The following is a 20,203-nucleotide window of genomic DNA, read 5'->3' as shown; positions in this document are numbered from 1 at the left end:
GGCTGACGATAATTGAGTCGCGGCTGACGATATTAGAGTCGAGGCTGACGATATTTGAGTCGCGGCTGACGATAATTGAGTCGCGGCTGACGATAATTGAGTTGAGGCTGACGATATTTGAGTCACGCCTGACGATATTTAAATCGCGGCTGACGATAATTGAGTCGCGCCTGACGATATTTGAGTCGCGCCTGAAGATATTTGAGTCGAGGCTGACGATATTTGAGTTGAGGCTGACGATATTTAGGTCGAGCCTGACGATACTTAAATCGCGGCTGACGATACTTGAGTCGAGGCTGATGATATTTAAGTCGCAGCTGACGATATTTGAGTCGCGCCTGACGATATTTAAATCGCGGCTGACGATAATTGAGTCGCGCCTGACGATATTTGAGTCGCGCCTGAAGATATTTGAGTTGCGGCTGACGATATTTGAGTCGCGGCTGATGATATTTAAATCGCGGCTAATGATATTTGAGTCGCGGCTGACGATGTTAGAGTGGAGGCTGACGATAATTGAGTCGCGCCTGACAATATTTGAGTCGCGGCTGACGATATTTGAGTTGCGCCTGACGATATTTTAGTCTTGCCTGACGATATTTGAGTCTTGCCTGACGATATTTGAGTCGCGGCTGACGATATTTGAGTCGCGGCTGATGATATTTGAGTCGCGGCTGACGATAATTGAGTCGCGGCTGACGATATTTGAGTCGCGGCTGATGATATTTGAGTCGCGGCTGACAATATTTGAGTCGAGGCTAATGATATTTGAGTCGTGGCTGCAACCTGCAGTGGTATTTGTCACTCTGTTTTTTTTTTTTGTTTGTTTTCTTTAACATGTTACTTACGAGGTTTGGAGTCAATCCAGTCACAGGAATGTTTGTTTCAGCTGTTTCAGTCTGGTTTCTTTGTGTTGCAAACAAGTTTGGGTGTTACTGTAAATATGCTAACGTGGCTAACGTATTGTGATGTCGGACAGTAGTTTTTATGTGCTACTAGCAAGGTTGGGAGTTAGTGTAGTCACAGTGACGTTTGTTTTAGCGGTACCAGGCTGTTTTTTGTATGAGCTGCTAACAAGGGTGTTGTTATCGTAAATAAGCTAACGTAGATAACATGTAGCAGTTTGAGACTGTGTATTGTTTTGGCTAACAAGGTTGAGAGTTAGCGCAGTCACAGTAAATGCCTGGAGCAGCGTCAAGGGTCTTGCCTAAAGACCCAATCTGGATGGAGATCAGTGGGGGATTGAACCCCGGTCTCCTGCATGCAAACCCTGCGCTTAGTACACTGTGCCATCCAGTTGCCATCTAGAATTACTTTGAATGCAGTTTCTAAAGTCTGTCTGACTTATCTCGGACTCCTTTTTTTTCACTTAATGCGCCTAATAGCTTGAGTACATTATGTTTGCAAAATAGACAAAAATTGACAATATAGTGTGGTAATGTGAATAATGCATCAGTCCAGAAGGTTTATATTTTAGTTTATTGATAATAAACTTGTAACATCTTATCTACATCACTGCTGTTCTATGTGATCGGTAGTTCTGGTCTTTTGTTTTATATAAGACAGTAGAAAAATACATCATATCAATCCTTTAGAAGTTTATAACACCTACAGAGAAGCAGCAAACACCAGCATGTGGGAATATACAGCATGACTCAGCAGTCCTTTAAGATATTATTCATAGTAGCACAAAAGGTTGTAAGTGGCTACAAGAATGATCCAGTTCTGCTTATCTTTTAGTAAATGCTGCTAGAGTGGACCTGTAACACTGTTCAATGACCACACAAGAGTAACAATGACTGTAAGTGGATTCTGAGAAACAGTCTGACCTTACCCAAACTGGTTCAGAAGTATACAAGATCTGACAAGACAGATGTCAGGAGGGACCTTCAGGAGTCCAGTCTGCCTTTGTGGGCGAGTCGAGAGGGGAGAAGGACCGAGTTATTCTAGTCTAAGCCAGACAGGGAGGGGAGGGGGTCACAGTTCACTGTGTACACCTCTCTGCTTTAGCACCGGCTGACAGGCCACAGGAGTCTGAAAGTCCATGATGTACTGGCATTTGCTGGGCTCCTTCACTGATCGCAGGGCTGTCTCCGTTCCGCATGTCAGCGTGACCTAGAAAAGCACAAAGGAGGAAAAAGTTGAAGGTGGGGTGGGCAGGAGCCATTGTTAAGCCGCGCAGTTTTATCTCACAGAGCCACCCGACTGAAGTTGTCTCTTCTTTTTTTTCGGGGGTGGAGGATAATTCTCTGAAAAAGTGAGCTAACCACGCAACCTGAGCGCATCCAAGTGAATTTATGAAAATTAAAAACCTATAAAACACTGATGGGATGCTGGGAAATGAGGTGGGGGCATCACTGCTGTCATCCTACATGTGAGCTGGACGAGTGGAGGGTGCGATTACCGCTGTCAGGACTCTAATAGGTGATACGAGCGCCCGCTACGAGAGAGCGGAAAATGGGGGAAAAAAAAAAAACTTCCTCTACTTGGAGGTGGTTTCCATAGTAACCCCTCACATCATATTGCACCCTGAACAGACAATCCCTCTGGCGAACAAAAGCACCTGAAGAAGCACAGATAGAGGAACTTGACAGGTATTATTGTGCTGAAGTTTCAGGCTGCTGGTTTGGTTTTTGTCCCATTCTCGGAATTAAAAATAGACTCTCGTTATGCTACCTGCTTCCTGGCAGCACAACGATATTAAGCAGGATTCTCTTTTGTTGTTTGTTTTATTGCGAGTGTTGATGCACAGGTGCCATAGCCAAAATCTCTGGGTTGTTTTGAGGAATGTCTGTGACTTTGTGAAGTCAAATGTGAAATTCTGTCTGTTCAGCCAGAGCAAAGGCCAGTCATGTGTAAGAGTGCAGCCTCTCTCAAGGCTTTACATGTAAAGTACAAGAAAAAACATGAATCTCTTTTTCTCATTATAGATTATGAATAAACGAAGTTATAAATGATGGTATGAAATAAAACTTGAAAAAGGACTGAAGAACAAAAGACAGATGGTAAATGAACACGAACCAAGTAAGAGTCGCTCCAGTGTCGACCTATAGAACTGTTCTGGAGATAAATAGTATGTGAAATCTGTCATTGGTCCCGCCCCCCCGAGGGAACACTTAGCAAAGATCACAGCTATGTTTGGGAACCAGTTGGTGATTTAACCCCCCAATGCAACCCTTGACGTGGAGCGCCAAGAAAACCGGGATCGAGTCCAAGTTGATTCTTTGGCGTGACCCAACTGTGGAATTCAACCCACAGACTGTGTCTGGGTCTGTGCTACAGGTCACAACATTTACTATTCTGCACTTTAAGGAGTTTTATCTTTTAAGTTACAATATTGTTCACTTCTAAACTAATAGTGTTTTTTTGAAGCATGAAATTTGACTACACTACCCAGAAAGCCTAGGGGCTCCAATAAGCATGTGATTGGTCAGAGGGGTCGATAGGAAGTTTTTCTTTTGAACTGTGTTGTTTATTTGCAATAATCAGCCTCTGCAGGGAGAACAACACAACGGATGAGTCTATTTTAAGTTCCAACTCATTCTCATTCCATGTCGTCACATGTTGACGTTTGGTTAAGGACCCCTACGTGTCAGTTTTTGACGTTTTGGGTGTTCTCCAACTCGTCATATTTTGACGTGCCAACTGTTTGTAAAATCAAAGGTCTGCAACTCTTGGAACGTGGTACCGGATGCGGTACCACACGTGGTCCTCAGGGTGCGACCAGTACCGGTATCCTTATCCTTATCCAGTACCGGAGATGATACCAGATGTGGTACTACATATAAACAGGTACCAGACACGGTACCCGACATGAACCAGGCCCAGATGTGGTACCACATGTGGATTGGACCTCAGGATATGGCCAGTAACAGTATCCTAACCTAGTACCAGACCAGTATCAGATGCAGCACAAGAAGCGGTACTGGACGCAAATTGATACCAGGAATGGTACCTGACGTGAACCAGGCCTAGATGCGGTACCGCACATAGACTGGTCCTTAGGATGCGGCCAGTACTGGTATCCTACCCATGTACCAGTACTGGACGCAGTACCAGATACTGTACCGGATGCTAGCAGGTACCAGGCATGGTACTTGACATGGACTGGGCCCAGACGTGGGACCACACATGGATTGGACCTCAGGACACGGCTTGTACCAGTGCTGGATGCAGCGCCAGATGCAGTACCTTACACAAACAGGTACCAGGCATTGTACCCGATGTGAACCGAGCCCGGACGTGGTACCGCAGTTGGATTGGATCTTAGAATGTGATCAGTATCGGTATCCTAACCCAGTACCAGTGCTGGATGCAGTACCAGACGTGAACCGGTACCAGGCACGATACCAGACATGGACTGGTCCTCGGACTCGGTCAATACTGGTATCCTAACCCACTACCAGTACTGGACACGAATCTGTGCCAGGCATGGTACTCGACATGACCCGGTACCGGGTTAGGATATCAGTGCGCTCTTTGCCCCAGTACTGGACCGGCTCCAGTTTGCGGCCCAGAGGTTGGGACCCGTGATTTAATAAGAACAGCCAGCACGTCAAACGACCAGCGAGAGGCACCCAAAAGGTCCATTTTTGTCATGGAGGGGTCCTTCACCAAACTCTCTTCTAAACATCAACTAAAAACATATTTATTTAGAATGGCTTTTAAAACTCATAGCTCAAATTTCCTCAAATGTAAATTTTTTTTTAAAAAGCCCCTGACCATCATGGTTGTAAAAATAGACGGATGTGGTCATGTTGTCGACTGATTTCAATAGACTCAACTGAAAAACTCCACATGCTGGAACATGTCCAGCGTTTGCAGAACTAAGAGAAGCAAACTGCATTTAAATTGGTCTCCCAACTCCCCAAACAATATCAGATGGACAGCACAGATGTTTGGTCTCAATGCACACTGGCAGATTTGGTGAAAACTCTGAATATCTGACGCAAACATCCCATAATGTCAAACGGGGCAGTAGCAGGTGGATGTTCAGTTTCAGAGCCACAGGACGGAGACATCTTGGAGTCATTAGGTTGGCCATACGTTCCTGTGTACTCCTGGGTAATATGTAAGGAAAGGTAAGAGCATCTGTCCGATCCACGCCGCATGACCTACAGCAGAATGACATGAAAGACATCAAAGTGATGCTACATCCTTAAATCTCAGCATGACTGAAACACCGAAAAAAGGGTAATATTCTCAAGTGTCAGAGTTGAAAAGACATAAAAAGCCTTCAAGTCGTTCTAAGGGGTGATTCTACAAACATTGGTCTTTGTTTTTCCTGTTATTAAAGACAAATTACGAGTAATCATGGAAGTGAAACGACAAAAAAGTCCAGTTTTTACAAATGATGCAGTTCCGGAAATGACCACTAGTCATTGAATTATCTCCCACTCTAAAAAGTGCAACTTTTCACAAAAAATAAAGACATAGAAAACAAGTTTACATTTTTTAAATGAATATTGATTTGATTGTTTCATTGAAACTTTGTGTGAACAGGAAAGATTTTTTAAGACATCTGTATTTATCAGAAATTGGAGGATTTCTATTATTCAAGATACAAATAACAAAAGGAAGCATAATCTAAGTTTTGAGAACAATAAATGTGACCAAAGCCAACATTAAAAGACGAACAAGAGTATCTCCTATATGCAATAGATGATCGGATCCTATGACTTTATATGGAAATTTCCAATCATGAATAATTTAAAGACCCACTCTGGTAACCATTGCGTTATTAACATGTTCTTGTGTCTTTTTTCTGATGATGAAGCGTATAGTTGCATTTCTGAGTACTGTATATCTTCCAATAGAAGCAGGTCTCCATTAAATGCTGGGTCGAACAGGTGTTGATTATCTCTCTCTAACAGTGACCTCCTGGGACCAACATTCATCATCACCATTCGGTCTGTGATAGAGGAAACACCGGTCACCAATAGATGCCTGTCTCTAATATATCTAGATCTATATCTCTATTAGGAGACATTCTGGACACAAACTCCCGGCTTAGCTCCACTCTGAAGCATCAATAGATCCATGAACGTCTTTGTATTTCCTCGCCTGAGCTGGAATCTGACTCCAAACTCAAACTACTGGACCGGACCGACCAATGGAAACGAGGCTAAAGAAAACCACAGCTGTGTCTGTAGACGTTTGTAGTATTGTCTCAATCATCAAAGGTTTGCCCCTTGAAGTAGCATGTTCTAGTCTAGTCTAGTAGACGTTGACCCTGAAGACATTCATTTTTTAAGTCCTAATAGCCAACTAAAAGCCCAAACGTTAACATTCTGTGATGTTATAAGCTTTTATTTTGTAACACAGTAACCCAAAATACCTCAAAGAAAGTCAAAAATGGTTTCATGCGTCTAACAAACGATACGAACAGAGGAATTGGACAGAAATTGGACATAAATGACCTTAGCTATGGAGAAAGTCTACATTAGTTTACTGCACAAATGAGATGCGGACGGAAGGAAAATTGGAGGGAAGGCCAAAAGAAGCCGCTCCCTGTGTATTAATCAGGGGTTCCTCTTAAGAGTCTCGTCCTGCACATGTGCATTTGACTACAAACATTCAGCCCTCGTGTCCCCATTTAGCTGCCTGGCCAAGAAGATGTTCTGTTTCCAGCCAAGCAATTGAAACTGGCTCCCTGCCCCGTTTGTCAGCCCTCATTGGGAGTTTTTGTTGGTAAATGTAGCTCTGCAACCCCCCTATCCTCCCTCCCTCCCTCCATCCACCTCCCTCCTCTCTGCCTTTGCTCCTTCAATCACATCCACCAGATTCATTTACATTTTGTGTAAGAATTTTTCTCAATTAAATATTTAGCACATTCAATCGTCTCGTTTTCATTGCCGGGCCTCCCCTCCCAGTCAGTCCTATAAATGTCATTTGTAAATGTATGTGCGGGTGTCATCCAGGGGCCCCCTTTTGAAGAAACTAAATTGAATCCCTTTGATACGACCCCCCCCTCCCCGCCGCCGCCGCCGCCATGTGCAGGCAGCCTAAATGAAGTCTCGTCAGAAGTCGGCGCTCATTATATTTGAAATGCTGGAGCTTTCTCTTTCGGCACTAAAACGCTCTTCTCTCTGGTTGAGCAGTGACCGCAGACGAGCGGTTTTTACCGGCCCGTCCGACTTTGAGTTAATCTGTGGGGGAAGAGGGGAACTCAGTTGGTTGATTTTCAGATTAAATTCTGTATCTGCGGCCGTTCGACACGAGCTCCAGCTACTTAACTGCGTCTGTGGAGATAATATGATGCAGCTTTGCTGTTTTTCTGTTGGTTTGACCTAGAAAATAAAAGTTAATTATTTGTTGTCACATTTATAGAATTATTCCGTTTTCATGACGTTCCTTTTAGGGTTATTTGATTTAAGCTCAATAGATCAATAATACACAAAAATATAAATCGATTTAGCAAATAAAGCTAAAGTCTGCTAGCTTGATGCTAACGTTTAATGGAATTTCCCATAGGACGGCTAATGCTAACGCTTGGTCAAACTAAACATACATTGCTGAATAAATAAACATCTTTATAAACTCACAGGTATGAAGTTTTTCAAACTCTTTTAACCCTAGAACACTTTTGCTATAAAACGCTATAAAATAACTTTTGTTGGGTAATTTTCACCCAATATAATAAAAAGTATTTATCATAAGCAGTAAACCAAAATATGACAAAACATGATAAATTAGAGAAGGAAAAAATAGGAATTTGAGAACAAAAAATTCTTAAAAAAATTAATGATACTGGAGACGTTGTCTTTGTTTCCACCCATTCCTGGAACATGTATGACTTTACGCAGGGACCCAACACTCAGAAAAATGCAACATATTGGAAATCCTGTAAATACTTTAGCTCGGGTGGAAATCACCCAACGATAGAGCTCTAAGGTTAAGGAAACCTTTTTTTAAGCAAACATTTGTGGTCAAAAACCTTGTTTTTGCTCATACTTTCTTTTTCTTCTGAATAAGGTGTAATGCTATTGAACGATCGCCACCTAGTGGCCAAAGGCCCTCCAGGAGAAGCAGAACAATGTTCACAATGTTAATGATCTGAACATTTTTGTTAGAGTTTCTCCTTTAGAGAAACATAGAGAAATATATTCAAACCAAATAGTAGATTATTAATGTATTTCTAAACAAATATGTACAAATGTGAATCAAATCGTTTCTATCAATACCCAGCTCTAGTTCCTTGAGGTTGCAATACAGGTACAATACAATTAATTGATATTTTTTATGTCCTGTTTGCTAAATCCAGAAGATTTTTTTCTCTTTAGATTAGAGGCATAAAAATACCGGCTGTATAATAATATAAGAAAAACATAAACTCAAAACATCCAAACGTCCATCTGGCTCTCCATAGAACGCTCACTTAGGTCGGGCGTGACGGTGACCCAACATTATCATCATTTCAAGAGTCTTGACTTTATCTGCCAAAAGGATGGAATTGATGGAACTGTTTGTAATAATGGGAGTTATAATAAAAATAAAAACCCCTGGCGTGATTTGTTGAATAGCTCCAACGTGGGAGTAGAGGTAAACAACAGTAAACACTCCAAGAGTGTCTAAAGGGAAGTCTGCAATCATGCAAAGAACGCTTTGAGTGGTAGTCAACAACCAGACGTGGTTAAACGCTCTGATTACTACAGCCGTGTGCAGACGTGAGGACTCACCGTAGTGCTGCGAGAGCCTCCTTGCCAGCAGGGCTCTCCGTTCTCATAAATCATCTGATTGTAGCGGTTCTTCGCTGGCTCCGCCCACATCCCCCACACCCTGGAATAAAAGACGTTTGACCAAAATCAGGGGAGGAATCTTGCTTTCTGTTAATGATTTTTTTTTTAGACCAATACAGAAACTATTTTCTTTACAATGGCAGGACTCTCCCAAAAACACTTTTCTTTCTGCCGAAATCTAAAAGTTGGCAAGATAGCGATCTGGCAGTGCCCTTCGTTGGCGTTCTCAACAATGGAGGAGAAATATTAATTACCATTTTGTCAGAGTTGATACTTGGTGCAACAGCACACAGGGGGAAAGAAAAGAGAGAAATGCCAGTCTCCGATGAGTGTTCGTGTGCCTGCCCAGTGTTAGCTAATTACATTCTCACCCAATGTTTCAAGGGGAGTTATGAAAACCAAACCGGGGTGCCAGCGGATGCCGTCCAAAGTAGCACCGACAGATGCCGTTTCATTATGCTTCTAACTTCCTCTGATCTTCTGCTGGGCTCCAGCAGCTTCTTTAGGTGGCTTTAACTGCACTCCTGCTGCTGCGACTCCCTGATTTCTGTAAAACACTGTAATCCTGTTGGGAGGATCTTTTCTGCATTTGGTGCGTGGCTGAACTGAGATTTCCACAGAAGTGTGTCTCACACTCGTGCCCTACATACACTCCAAAGAGTTTCCAACCCACAGCGCCGAACAGAGAGAATAAATAATGAAATTAATCTTTGTCGCTCTTTCTACAGAAGATTCTTCCGTCTTTGTCCAGTCTTGTGTTCATCTGAAGGGCCATAAAAAGCTGTAAATGGAGGGAAGCTTTTGTGTTCATTTACCTAAGTACCTCTTTGCCCCTGCCAACACTGTCAGAACTATGCATGGTTGATGAATGTGTCCACACTGACCTTTCATTGAGCTGGCTAGACTGGCTGTTCTTCAAGGGTATTAGCCATTATGAAACACAATCAACTTAGTTTTATGCTCCGTTTCTTTTAGATACTCTTTAATGGCTCTGAACGCCCTTCAGGTAATAATACACTGGAAACAATCCATGGACGGATGGATGGACGGATGAATGAATAAATGGGCTGATGAATGGATGGATGGATGGATTTCATTGATGGATGGGTGGATAGTTGGATGGATGGATTGGTGAGAGTTGATGTGGGAATGGGGGGATGGATGAATATGTGCATGGGTTGCTGGATTTATGATGGATGGATGGATGGATGAATGGTAAATTAATGGATGGGTGGATGGATGGATGATGGATGGTAAATGAATGGATAGATGGATGGTAGATGGATGGATGGCAGATGGATGGATGAATAGATAGATGGATGGTAGATGGATGGATGGATGGATGGCAGATGGATGGATGAATAGATAGATGGATGGATGATGGATGGATGGCTGGTAGATGAATGGATGGATTGATAGATGGATGGATTATGGATGGTAAATGAATGGATAGATGGATGGATGGATGGACGGACGGATGAATGGATGGATAGCAGATGGATGGATTGATAGATTGATAGATGGATGGATGGATGGATGGACGGACAGACGGTTGGATAAGGGGAGAGTAGATGAATGTGCGCGTTGACAAATTGATCCGATCAGAAAACTTAACAGATACATTCAGATTCTGGTCTTTGCTAGAAGTCAAACTTTGGTGAATTTTCAAAATAAAAACACAATTTTGTAAAATTATTTTGCCAGAAAATACAGATTCATTCAGTTTACTTATTACCAAGTAAAAATTAAAAGGCGAATGTCTACATAAGAAACAACACTATTTAACAGAATGCTGTCCTGAACCCTTAAACATGTGAACTTCAGCTCCAGTCTTCACATTCTTTGAACTGTAACTCTTCAACCCTTGAAGAAGTCAATAAAATTCTAGTTCATCTTAGCTTTGACATGAAATATTGTACAGTAGTGAATGTCTACACAAATCAACGTAAATGGACAGATTTTCTGAAAAGGACTTTCTGTAAACAGAGAACTGTGGTCGTTGGAAGAAGGCGTGTTAGTCCGTGTTGCTCCAGTATAAACTAACTTAATCACTTAAATCAACAAAACTTAAATAGACTAAACTGCAGATATGACAATCTGTTTAAAAAATACATAATATTCAGAACCGTGTCATCGGTGGCTTTTCACATATTAGTAATTTAATAAACGTTGCTTTAAATCCATGACAGTCTTTCTACAGAGTAGTACATATTTCATCATAAACTGTCAAAACAACCCATATGAGGTCATTCCTTATATTTCTAACTCGTGTTCGGACCATCTCCACCAACAAATGCTCATCTACCGACAAAGATCCCTACACAGTATTTTGTAGAACATTGTGTCATCTTTTGTTAGAGGAGTCTAGTCTTAAATGTCTTTTTTTGTGTTTCATTTGACCTAAATAAAGTGAAAAAGGCAGTAAAAGCAATCCTCTGCTTTTAAAGACACGTAGCTGTCTCCAGGTCCCCAAGTGTGACTCCTGCTCTGCTCTCGATATGCATGGCTTATTTAAGATGCCTGAGCGGGTCAGTCGGGGTGAATTGCTCATACAAGTGGAAGCGGGTTGGACCGGAGCGTCTCGCCTTTTTCCTTTGAGCCTGTTTGATTGGGTCTTAGCACTCTGTTAGCACCAGGAGGCCCTCAAATGGATTGCTGTCAGGGCAGGCGGCCGCGGCCGGCAGAGACGGTAACTGTCGGTCTTGCTGTTAGTGGACCACGCTTTCCCTCGTGAATTACTTCCATGTCTCCTCATCCATCGCAATCCCAATACCCAAACATGTGTGCCGCCTCACCTTCGTCGGTTCATCTCTATCTTCCTCTGCTGGCCCCCCCTGGTTCCCCTGGAGGCAGCACAGGCCTTGTCAATTAGACTTGAGTTATCACTGAGATGTAGCCAACACACTCCAGCCATTTGGACTCAGTGGAGTCACCAGATGAAATCTTATTGACAGATCATTCCCCGTAATAATACCTACTCTCTCCGGGTATTGGGAGCACACTTTCTGTAGTTGTACAGTCGACACCAGGCCTCAGCACAACCGGTTATTTACAAGAGTACCAAAAACAGCCCAACACATGGCGCCGTACTGCTCAAATTCATGTGATAAAACCATATGGGTCGGTTCAACTCTGCAGAATGGACTCCTGGCTTCAGTGAAAGAATCGTTTTGTTATCCGATTCACTGCTCTCCAACCACAAGGCAGCAGACCAAAAACCAATCTGTAGGTCACTTGGTACCAGACCACAAAAAAAATCTCAATATACATTATTTACGTTTTATTTTACTATCTGATTTATCATCTGCAGGAAGTTTTATTTAGTAATGTTACTAGATTCTCTCCATCACGTCCGTTTGTGACTCACTCTTAACACATCAAGTCGTTCTCCTCGGCCTCGTGTCTTAAAGGTAACAAACAAAAAACAAATGTCCTTCGGAAGTTCCTTTGTAAAAAGAAGAATGATTGAGGAAACAGAAAAACCTTTTACTCCAATTAAAACTAATTAGCATGTATAAAACAAAACCAGTATTTCCTAAAAAGATTTATTATGACTGTTATTCCCACACACCAAATAACGACCAAGTCTGTAATGTTACCGGGTTGGCTGATTATAAAGTTCCAAACACAGATGAATCATGTTTATTATTATTTTTAGAAAATAATAAACAGTTTTTACAATGTTTTGTAATATTTTATTTTGTTGTATATTTCCGCCACACAATAAAAGTCAGACAAGGTTGAAGTTGGCGTCTGACTTTAAGCTTTGGTCTATACAGTTAAGGGTAAAGTTAAGACAAAATCCAAATCCCAGTTTAATCAATCAATCAATCAAAATCAATTAACCAACCATCCAACTAAACAAGCAAATCAATGAATTACCCATCCATCAAAAAAAAAAACAAAATAACCAACTAATCAATAGAAAATACTAAAAACAATCAATTAACAAGTCAATCACCCATTAAACTAAGTAATCAAATAAATCAATTAACCAATCAATCAATAAACCAACCAACCCACCAATCAATAAATGAATAAAAGAAAGAAATCAACTATCTAAGCAATCAGACAAACTAATAAAAAAACAAACACATAAACCCAATCAACCAACCGAAGAAACATATCAAACAAAATCAATTAACCAACCAACCAACTAAACTATCAAATCAATTAATTCATTAACCATTCAAGCAAAATAGAAAAAAAATCAACCAACTAACCAATCAAAGAAACCAATCAATTAACTAATCAATCTACAATTTAATTAAGTAATTGAACCAATCAAATAATTAATCAATTAATTAACCAACCAACCAATAAATAAATAAAAGAAAAAAAATCAATCAACTAAACAATCACACAAACAAATCAATCAATTAATAAACCAACCACTTGATGTCCAGAGCAGTTTTCATCAACATGTATGGAACGCCAAGATAAGAAATCATAAAACACAATAGAGCACAAACAACAACAATCAAAAAAACATTCACAAGGTGATGGAAACTAATACTTTTAGAACAGATTCTACACAAAATGTGGAGTACAAAGACAGTTTAAACGCTTGAAGGTATTTACAGGGGATTTTGTGTTTTGTAGACGGTCTCTTGGCAGCGGTCTCACTGCCGTCTGTCTGTTAGCAGGACGGAGAGAGCGTGAATAAACCGCTAGCTTTACCAAACTTTTTCTGTGTGCTGAATTCTTCTGTGTTTTACGGCAATAAAATGTTGTGATCTGTTCATGATATACAGACTTTAGTAGAGTTTTCATTTGTAATAATAATCTTGAGATATACAGCGTAGTGAAATAAATAACCGATAGCTGATTGGGGTACAACATCCCATGTCACATGATCACATTGGGACACATCTTTCAACAATGATGTACCAATACTACATCAAACCGGCCGCATGACAGAAATGAACTGACTGGCATCTTCACATTAACCACAAACGGCATGTTCCATGAGGACCAAGCGACCATTTAAAAGAAATAAAATTCTGTTCGATTTGCTCACTGGAAGGAATCTCTCATCCCTAAAAAAATAAAACGAAAAAACTCAATTTAAGTTGGTAAATAGAAAAGAGCAGGAAAATGAATCTCCCATTTAGATAAATCCATCCGGCAGAGGGAGGGGAGGGGCCAAACAGGCGCGCTTCCTTTTAATGATTGATGACTGAAAATATTAAAGCGTTGCTCCTCGTCAGGCTCAAAAACGCTGAGAATCCTATTTACCGACATCCGGGCGAGGATTCATTCTGCTGGATGGCCATAAAAACACCTCTTCCATCAAAGATAAACCTTTTATTAGCCGCATATTTAGCCGGCTAAAGCCATTATCCAGACGTTGTGGGTGAGGTAGTGGACCCGGGAGAACGCGAACACGCTTGTAGCTGCACACGCCAGTGACTCAGTCCCATTTCATTTCAATTGCTAAGGTGTAATTTCCATTGACACGCACTACAGTAGATGGAGTTTTGATTTAATTATCATAAAATACCATTAAAAATGAGGGCTTTTACTTTTCAGAATTGATGTAGGACCGCATAAAACAAATAGGAATTTCTAAAAATAAAAATCTAATCATTTGTTGCTGATCGTTTTTTCCAACCTGCCAATCTGTGCTTTGGTTTTCCCCCCTCTGGCACTGATTTGTTTCATCCATTTTCATTATCTAATCCTCATGGAGAGTAATTACCTTTAAAAAGCGTATTAGCTGCCTTATTTTTTCTTATTCAGATAAGGGCTTTGGTTGGTATAAGCCTCTCCAGCTCTGTTAAAACGACGTGGTCACTAGTCATTCTGTTTTAAACTTCACCGCGTCACTAATCCACACGCCCCCAGTGAGAAATCCCGAAGATCCACCGCTAATCTCATCCAGCACTGAGAGCAGGGTTGTCCCGCCTGATGTAGCTGAAAATCAGCCTGTAAGAGGTATTTTTTTTGGTTTGGTCCTCCAACACACTACTGATACTGTACAATAAAAAATCCAGGCCAAATGGGGGTTTATTTGGCAACCAGGAAAAAAAAAAAAAAAAAAAAACATTTATTCCAGTAAAATAGACCCTAATTTTAACAAAATAAAACGTGTGTTTATGAAAGAAATCCTAGTGTTTTCACTTTCTATGACAGATGTCTATAAAAAAATAAAAATGTATATATTTTAGTGACAAAGCACCACTTTCATTGAAGGTAGCAAACAAAGATATCCTCTACGCCCATCCCCCATCTTTCCTCCTATGTCTTAGGATGACACAGTTTGGAAATGTGGGCTAAGGCTGGATAACAAAACAAAACAAAACATACTAGGTAAGAAACAGGCTGAATAAAACAAGAGCGTTTACTGTGAAAAGTCAAAGTTTTACTTTACCTGCTTCTTATTCTGTTTTCGTTTTAGAACAATGTTCGCCAGAGAGGCATCAAATTGATTCAGTTGATGATGGATTTGTGAGATGAGGCTGAATTTCTTTTGATCCTAATCAAAACACAAAGTTGCTCTTTTCCACTAGTACTCTTGTTCGTTACTGTTCAGTTGCCCAGAATCAGACTGCATTGAAGAACAGGCTTACCTTATGGTAACCGTTGAAAAAAACGAGTATGTAAACCTTAAGATATCTAAAGAAGCAAATACGTCTGTAATCTAAGCATTTTAGGAGCTTTGAAAACAAACAAATCAATTGATCCTAAAATGAAGCGACAGCTGGTTAAGGGGTTCAAGAACCAGAGGAATGTGGTCTTGAGTCAGGGCGCAAACGATAACCAGCAAAAAAAAAGATGCCTGAACATCTTAATATAATTCATAATAAACGCAACTTAACTGGATAAATGAAGCTTTAGCATTAAAACTGGAATTTCTAGATGAGCTATTTGGGCTTTTAAAAAGTATGCCAAGGAATGGAGCTTTCTCAACGTGGGACTTCTTCTGTGTCCAAAAAAAAAATCAACATATTTGATGTCTTTGGTTTGTTTTTACGCCGATGATTAACCCCTTACCAATGGAGCTTTCTCTCCTGTGTTCACGTTCTTTGATTTAATGTAACTCTTCAACCGTTTATGCAATTATCATATTTCTAGCGAATTCTGAAGCTAATATGCAACACTTTACAGGAGTGAGGTGCTTTAAAAATCAACTTAAATTATCTGCTACACATTGTCATTCCCAATTTGTCATATATGGACGTTTTGTTCAGGCTCCTTCTGTACTGGGTCATCAGTCCGGTCCGCTTCCCAAGGGTTGGGGATCACAATATCTCCCATGACTGTAGCAGAACCATTTTTATTTTTTTTTTACAATTCTTTTAAAGAGCATGACATAGAAATAGAAAAAAACTAAATTAATATTAATTCATCTTTCATGTTAATAAAATGAGATGACCCCACCCATGACGAAGGTAGACAGGATTTTATGTCTTTATGTCTGCCACGGAAAAAAGTCTGTTGTCTTGTGGGGTCCAGATGACCCCATTTTGAATGTAAACATGCCTAGAATAGCACAAAAGTTACCAAAAGCAGCATGACTGGATGGATATCATCTTGTCAACATTTTAGATCGATGCAAGAAACGGCAAATGAAATATCACAGAATCAACAGTTTCCCTACACTCCTAATATACAGTCAATCAAGACATTCTCATTTCCAAGTCGTCACATAATGACGCATGGCTAAAGACCCTCCAGCGTGACTTCTTGACGCTGTGGGTATCCCTGACTCATCATTGTTTGATGTGCTGGTTGTTCCAAATAAATCGGGGTCTGGTCATTTTGTCGGGCGGGGAACTGGATGCGAACAGAATCTCAGGATGCGGCTGGGACTGGTACTCTAGTCCGGTAATCTGACCCTAGCTTGGTCTGCGTCTGGTACCGCATTTGGAACCAGTACCGATCCCAGTTCAGGCCCCCTCGGTTTCAGGTTAGTGTACTTAGGGTATGGGTCCATTCTGCGTCCCAAGGGTTAGGAACCCCTGATTAGCATCTGTGGCCCAGTACCAATTGGCCCTTGGACCGGTACCAGTTTGCGGCCCGGAGGTTGGGTTGCCTTGATTTATTTGGAAAAGCCAGCACATCAAAAAACAACGAGTAGGGGGACCCTCAATCCATTTTTTTGGACATGGAAGGGTCCTCAACCATCTGTTTAAATGTGACGACGTGGGAATGAGGATGTGTTGAGGTCGATCCCTTAAACTTCCAAGAGTATGAATGGTAAACTAGATTAGATAAAGCTCTACAGCATTTAGAGTCTATTGTCCATCTAGAATCTGTGAATTCTGGATGAAGAACGGGTTTGTAAGACTTTTAAGTGGCATCACTCTGAAACCATAACCAACAACCAAAAGAATATATAAACAAACACGTGATGTCATCACCACGAGTGATTTCTGTGGAGGTAAACTGTAGAGTAATGATGAGCAAGACAATGACTTATAATACACTTCCTTACCGTCTATAGGAAGGAAAGGATGGTTTGACTAGTTTGTCAACCAGACATTGGATTATTTGCAGGTAGTTCCATAGAAACGGTCATAGACAGAACCCCAATTTAAAAACATAGATATAAAATAGGTACCGGTGATAAGATGAGGTAATGTCTACATTTATTGCCCTTAACTTTACACTCTGGTGTCCACTCATTAGCAGCTGCTATGCCATGAATTATAGCTCGCAGCTATACTCTTCACCGGTTTAACAAGGGGGTCTGAGACGCCGACTTAGTCTCCTCGCCGTTGCTGCTAAAGTACTAATCATCTACAGCAATGCACTGCAAGGCAGAGTCATTTGGAAGCTGCTGGTTAATTTGAATTCAGCCAAGCACGGCTACCAAAGCTCTCATAGCCAAGCGGCGCTAAGCGAGGCTAACCTCTGCCACTCATGTCGAGTCACCAATCAGAGAGTGGCTCTCCGAATCGAGCCCGAGCGCCGTCATTACCGTGCCAGTCACCGATGCTCCCTCTCGCCTTCCCACCATCCATTGTGCCCGGCGCCTTCATAAATAATTCATGGGCGCAGGAACATGTGAAGGGCACATGCTCAGGCATCGCTTTGCCTTCCCTTCATCTCATTTTGGAGACATAAAGGGTGCGTTTGTCTGCTTGTTTATTGGGCATATCTACGTAGTTTCTACAAGCAAACGGCGATTCTGTTTGTGTTAATTGATTAGCATTCAGGACCAGATAAACTCCAGGTGCATATTTCATTACCGCGTCAATCGAACTCCAAGATGTCAAACGCAAATCTCAGCCTCTCAGTTAACAGTTCACTTGTGCCTCATTAACGACTGGGCCGCACGTTGCCATGACGACCCAGCAGAAAAGGCCAATAGGGGGTTCACAGGTTCACCTCCTCCCCTTGCGCTCCACTCCCTGCCATTATAACCTGCTCCTCAGACACAAAGGAGTCATTACCCCTTCACCTAGATTACCAGCTGACGTGTGGCCCGTTGGGCGTGTGGGCCATACATCATACACACAGAAAAACCTGGGGCTGGAACGGCCTTGTGTTGGCGAACGAGAGTTTGTGGATCCATCCTCTAGAGCGCCGAGCGGCTGCCATGTTTTCAGGTAAAGAAGGTCCTTCTCTCCACTAATGGCACTCCAACGAATGACCTTGGCAGCTTGAAAGTGAGCACATTAAGTAGTGCACTTAAATGGATAATTATGCACTTGTTCCAGCGGACGTGTCACCGCTCTTTGGGCGACGGCGAGATTAGAGAAAAGGGAGAGGAAAAAAAAGCTTGAATAATAAAATAAACCCTTTTTGTGTCTATCAAAACAATTAAGGGGCTGGCTTTGACACGGAAACATGAAAGGGAGCATCACTGCTCTTATGAGGAGAGCCACTTTAAAAAGGAGCCGAGTGGCGTTGACAACAAAAAGAACGATACATTGCAATGGGATGTGCTGCTTTGTAGCAGGATTTTGATTAAAAACAGATCAACTATCAAGAAAATGTCTTCATTAATCTCATTTTATGTAGCTTTCAAACTCATCTTAGAATCGGAAGGATCTTATTTGAACTATGGGGGCCACCTATACTTCCTACTTCTACTCCTCTACTGTTTGTTTAGGTTCTAAAAGTATTTTAAACATACATGTTTATGACTTAATGATGTATTTATTCAATTTCATTTGTTCAAGAAACAGCTTAAACTACAGGTTTTAGTCTAAATGAGTTTTCTTCAGTTTTGGTTGAGAATAATTGTTAAGAAACAAGAGAAACAGTAACTTAAATGACCACTAGGGCTGGTTGCAAAATGGGAAAATTTCCCATTGCTATATTTAGAAGTCAGATTCAACAGCAAAGGTTGCCATGGAACAATGGAGCCAAATTCAGACTCACCATGATGCAGGAAAGTCGTTTTCTAGGATATCATTTCTGCAGTAGGTCAATAGAAAATTACATCTTAGTTGTGGGCGGGACTTCATTCTGTTCTTTCTTTATAGGACACAGAATGTATTATCTTTAATAAACTGTGTTACGGATTTGCTTAGAATCCAGTTCCTTATATTATGACCTCCCTTTTAGTGTTTTCGCCAAGACTGAGGCAGGTTTCCCAATTGGGGGCTCGTCCGGGATCAATTCCATTTTGACCTCTTCTTCTGTGTGTTGGACGCTGATACGCATACAAAAAAATCCAGATATATAGTTTTGATCCACATTTCAGTTCGGAGGACGAAAACGAAGATCTTTCTTTCTATCTTTTCCTTTTTCCCTTTAAACCAATAATCCAAAACTGAAAAAAAGGAGTTCATATGGTTCTCGACATGTAAAGATTGTCATTACAAGTCTCAAATTTAAGATTTATCCGTTTTTTCTAAACTAAAAATATGATAATCCAGTTTTTTCTTTCATTATAACAGATAAAGTTTCCATTTTTTCAAACGATAATTACTTATCAGTGACTAGAAAAGCTGTATAATGGAAAAAAATAACATAAAAAATATCAACTTTATGTACATACTGGTTATTTTTAGGTATAATAACGTAATGTGTTAAGAAAAAAAACACATTTTCAGTCAGGGGTTAAAGGCTTCTCTTCACTGTGAACTGCTGGTCAAGGAGACCATTTATCTGTTGATAAAACAGAAATCCAGCTTATGTCAGCCTTTACATTTCCTATTTCAACACTTATTGCCTTCACTTTAATGGTGGACAATTAAAAGGGCTCAATGCACACCATCCTTGTGCTCATATCCGAGCTAATTTCCACTCAATTATGATTTGTGTGCATAATTCCCTCCAGTTCATCTGTGTTCTTGAGCTTTGTTGGCCTTTTAGCGTCCTCTCGATCCTCATATTCACGCAACATAAAGCTGACCCAAGCAGTTAGCGAGATTAGTACAAAAACGCTGTCAAATAAGCCGCCTCCTCCTCTTCCCAAACCATAGCGCTTACACTTTAGTCCGTAATTGCCGCTCTGTGTCGGGCTGTTCTGTCAAGAGGGAGTTTTTTTTTTTTTTTTTTTTTTT

At 41.0% G+C, this 20,203-nt stretch overlaps 1 protein-coding gene across 3 annotated transcripts in view; it reads right to left on the bottom strand.

Moving 5' to 3' along the window:
• Window positions 1-1,460: 1,460 nt before the first annotated feature.
• The window catches only part of LOC112156334 (glucosidase 2 subunit beta), a 167,222-nt gene continuing 148,479 nt past the window's right edge, over window positions 1,461-20,203 (bottom strand). For 2 of the 3 annotated variants that reach the window (XM_024288577.1, XM_036216544.1), the window contains exons 13-14: window positions 8,679-8,778; window positions 1,461-2,115 (exon numbers count right to left, since the gene is read on the bottom strand). In XM_024288577.1, the coding sequence (XP_024144345.1) occupies window positions 1,978-2,115; window positions 8,679-8,778 (238 nt within the window). In that variant the 3' untranslated portion in view covers window positions 1,461-1,977. The remainder of the gene's footprint in view (window positions 2,116-8,678; window positions 8,779-20,203) is intronic. The other variant, XM_024288578.2, reaches the window with a different exon arrangement.

This window comes from Oryzias melastigma, linkage group LG18, assembly GCF_002922805.2.
Source record: "Oryzias melastigma strain HK-1 linkage group LG18, ASM292280v2, whole genome shotgun sequence".
Classification (NCBI taxonomy): domain Eukaryota; kingdom Metazoa; phylum Chordata; class Actinopteri; order Beloniformes; family Adrianichthyidae; genus Oryzias; species Oryzias melastigma.
The sequence above is the reverse complement of the archived record's forward strand: the minus strand, read 5'-3'. Positions and strand labels throughout refer to the sequence as shown.